Source organism: Dermacentor silvarum, chromosome 9, assembly GCF_013339745.2.
Source record: "Dermacentor silvarum isolate Dsil-2018 chromosome 9, BIME_Dsil_1.4, whole genome shotgun sequence".
In the NCBI taxonomy this organism is placed as follows: Eukaryota; Metazoa; Arthropoda; class Arachnida; order Ixodida; family Ixodidae; genus Dermacentor; species Dermacentor silvarum.
In genome coordinates this window covers 54,937,716-54,941,105 of record NC_051162.1, presented here as the reverse complement: position 1 = coordinate 54,941,105, position 3,390 = coordinate 54,937,716, and the positions used below count along the sequence as shown (strand labels likewise).

General features: G+C 52.7%; 1 protein-coding gene across 1 annotated transcript; it reads right to left on the bottom strand.

Annotated features, from left to right (window-relative positions):
* Positions 1–218: 218 nt before the first annotated feature.
* LOC119463604 (protein DEK) lies at positions 219–1,235 on the bottom strand. Its single transcript, XM_037724432.1, has one exon. It carries the CDS (start codon positions 1,233–1,235, stop codon positions 219–221), a length of 1,017 nt encoding a protein of 338 aa, XP_037580360.1.
* Between the last annotated feature and the right edge of the window lie 2,155 nt (positions 1,236–3,390).

Here is a 3,390-nt window from a genome sequence, read left to right as displayed (position 1 = left end):
AGCTTCGTCGTCGCACTATCGAACGCGCACTCGCACTGCCACATACTCCCACAACACAATAGACGCGTCTCGGCCGCAGATCGCGGTGTACAAGGTAGGGGGCGCTAGCAAGCAGCTTGTGAAATAGCTAACATCTCGGCCGTCCTGAAATCTTAACGTCCTCGTTAAGGTAATCGCAGTAACACACACACACACACACACGAAGAACGCTAGCTGTCTTATGGTATGCAGTCGCGTAGTCTGGCAGGTACTACTCGTTGCCTGCGTGGGCGTCTAACTGCCAAAGGCTCGTCGTACTGGTCCTGGTCAAGTTGGTGCTCGGATTCGTCTGACTCCTCGTCGTCGTCTAGATGAGACGTTTTACTTGTCGATGGCCACGCCTTCAATTGCGAAACGTGCGCGTCATCGCGTACTTCTTTCTCGTCAGACTCGTCGTCCTCGTTGGACTCCTCTTTCTTTGCTACTTTCCTCCGCTTGGCAGGAGTGCTGGTCTTCTTTGCAGGCCGCTTTCGAGATGCCTTCCCCTTCTCTGCCTTGGGATTTACCGTCTTTTGTTTCTTCGTCTGGCCCTTGCCAGCGGAAGCATGTGTCATAGACTTTCTCTTTCTCTTCTTGGTAGCTGGCAGCGGCTTCTTGTTATCAAAGGGCTTGAGCAGGAAGTTGAGAATGCGATCCGTGCACTCCTCGACCGTGCCACTCTTCTCCAAATCAAGCATACCCAGCAAGTGTTTGTGCGCAGTCTTTTTGAGCTTTGCGACCATCTTTTGTCTCTTCACATACTCTGCAGAGTCCTTCTCAAAGGGAAACCCACTGAACTTGCGCAAATTCTTCTTGATCTCGGATGGCGCTCCTGGGCGGCCAAATAGCAGTCGATGCAAGGCATTAAGACTCTCCAAGCGCTCACGTTTGATGTTGTGCTCGATGCGGGGGCAGTCACCCAGTGGTGTGCATTTTCCTTGCTCTGGTGGGGGCCGCTCGCGTGCCGCTGTGCGGAAGCTCACGTCCAGCCGCTCAACCTTCTTGCGCTGCCGAGAACCTGACAGCTCCAGTGGCTGGTACAGCAGGCCAAGCTTTGGCTCCTCATCGTCACTTCTCTCCTCAGCAGCAGAGTTTCCGTCATCCTGTTTGTCATCCGCAGGGGCCTTTTCTTCCGATGCAGCTTTTCTCACGTTGTTTTCAACCGACACGCTTTCCGATTCCGACATCACGGCTGCAGCTTGGTCCGCAGGCTCCATTCTTTGGTAACTTTCATAGGGCTCCAGTTGAGCGAACGGACAGTCACTACAATGCCAAAACCGCAGAGAACCTCCAATTCTTGTATACGCGATGTAAGGCAACTCTGTGAATGTTCTTCCGACCAGTAAATCGACAGATTGGGCTTCATCTGGAACTACAAGAATGGGTATGTCCTTTGCCAAAACACCGTCAATGCATAAATCAGTCTTGCACCTTCCAATGCTTTTTGCCGCAGGCACAGTGCTATTTCCAAAACCATACAGGTCTGTTGTCTCAGGAACGATTTCTATGCCGCATCGCGCTGCTCCGGAGGCACGCAGGAAACAGCCAGAACTACCCGTGTCAATGAGTCCAACAACAGTGAACTTTCCATTCAAAGTGACTTCCTTCTGCAAAACACTTGCGCTCTTGATTTCACATACTGGCTCCGTTACTGTGTTCGCCTCGTTGCGCGGCAGTGCCTCCTTGCAGTGACGCTGCGTGTGGTCTGTTCCGTTGCAGAGGAGACATTTCATCGGTCGTTTTGGTTGCGGACAGTCTCTCGCTATATGTCCGTACTGGCTACAGTTGTAGCACTTTCGCTCTCCTTTTTTGTTAGTCAGAGGGGGTCGCCTGTCCTTGGCACTTCCCTCCTCGACGGATTTTCTTTCATACAACGCGCTCACGTACGGAGCACGTGCTTCGTTGCTCGCCGCTCTATGGTCGCGCGCTGAACCAAAAAACGCTTGCCTTTCACGCTCGATCCTCTCGAATTCCTGAATATCATGCAGAATATCGTCGTCGTCCTCATGACTTTTTCCGAGTAACATCGTGCTGAGTTGTTTCGAACGTAGTCCTGTAATTACCTGCTCACGAGTGTCCCAAAAATCCAAGTTCGCCTCCTTGCACAACCGCACCTTGGCGTGCAAATAGGCCACCGAGCTTTCGTTGCGCTGTTGCACTCGCTCGTGCATTTTGCGCCAGCGTTCCGCCGCACGCGTCTGGCTCACGAAGGTTCGCCGAAAACGCTCTTCAAAATCGCTCCAAGTTTTGACTTCGGATCTTCTCGAACGCAGCCAGTCTCTCGCCGGTCCGGTCAAACGGGACTTTGCGGTCTCAAGCATGAAAAACTCAGGCCAGCTGTGCAGCGTCGCAGTTGTACGGAGATTTTCAATCCAATCCTTCGCTGAGGGTGCGTCCTCGCAACCGTTAAAGCTTGTTATGTTGTTGCTTAGGTCGGGCATCACTTGGAACGCAGCGATTCCACCAGGCGTTCCCGCGGACATGGGCTGTGGCGTCGCTGACGGAGTCAAGCGTTCCAACAAAGTCGTTAGGACGCGGTCCTTTTCCACAAGGGCGTTGAATAGTTCCCGTACGGTAACACCATCACTTTGGTCGGTACCCATGGAAGAAACAGCCTCACGCACAGTCTCACCAGTAACACCACTCTCGTTGTCGCTGTCGGTTGGGGGGTCTCCACTCCGAACTTCCCTTACATTCATGATGCCGCTCAGTTTGTTAGGCCTAGTAATTCCACTTCTGAGGTGTTGAAGACAGTCGTTGGGCCTAGTAATCCTGCTTCTGAGGTGTTGAAGACCGCCGTTGGGCCTAGTAATCCTGCTTCTGATGTGTTGAAGACCGCCGTTGGGCCTAGTAATCCTGCTTGTGAGATGTTGAAGACAGCCGTTGGGCCTAGTAATCCCGGTTCTGAGGTGTTGATGACAGCCGTTGGGCCTAGTAATGCCGCTTCTGAGATGTTGAAGACCGCCGTTGGGGCTAGTAATGCCGCTTCTGAGATGTTGAAGACCGCCGTTGGGGCTAGTAATCCTGCTTGTGAGGTGTTGAAGACAGCCGTTGGGCCTAGTAATCCTGCTTCTGAGGTGTTGAAGACCGCCGTTGGGCCTAGTAATCCTGCTTCTGAGGTGTTGAAGACCGCCGTTGGGCCTAGTAATGCTGCTTCTGAGGTGTTGAAGACCGCCGTTGGGCCTAGTAATCCTGCTTCTGAGGTGTTGAAGACCGCCGTTGGGGCTAGTAATCCCACTTCTGAGATGTTAAAGACAGCCGCGTCTCACAGGTCACAGTGGTTTGATTGAATGAAACTTGGTTTATTAAGGGAAAAGGGAAAGGGAAGAGTGCTCACACAGAAAGCAACGCAGGGGCTCACGTTTATCGCAC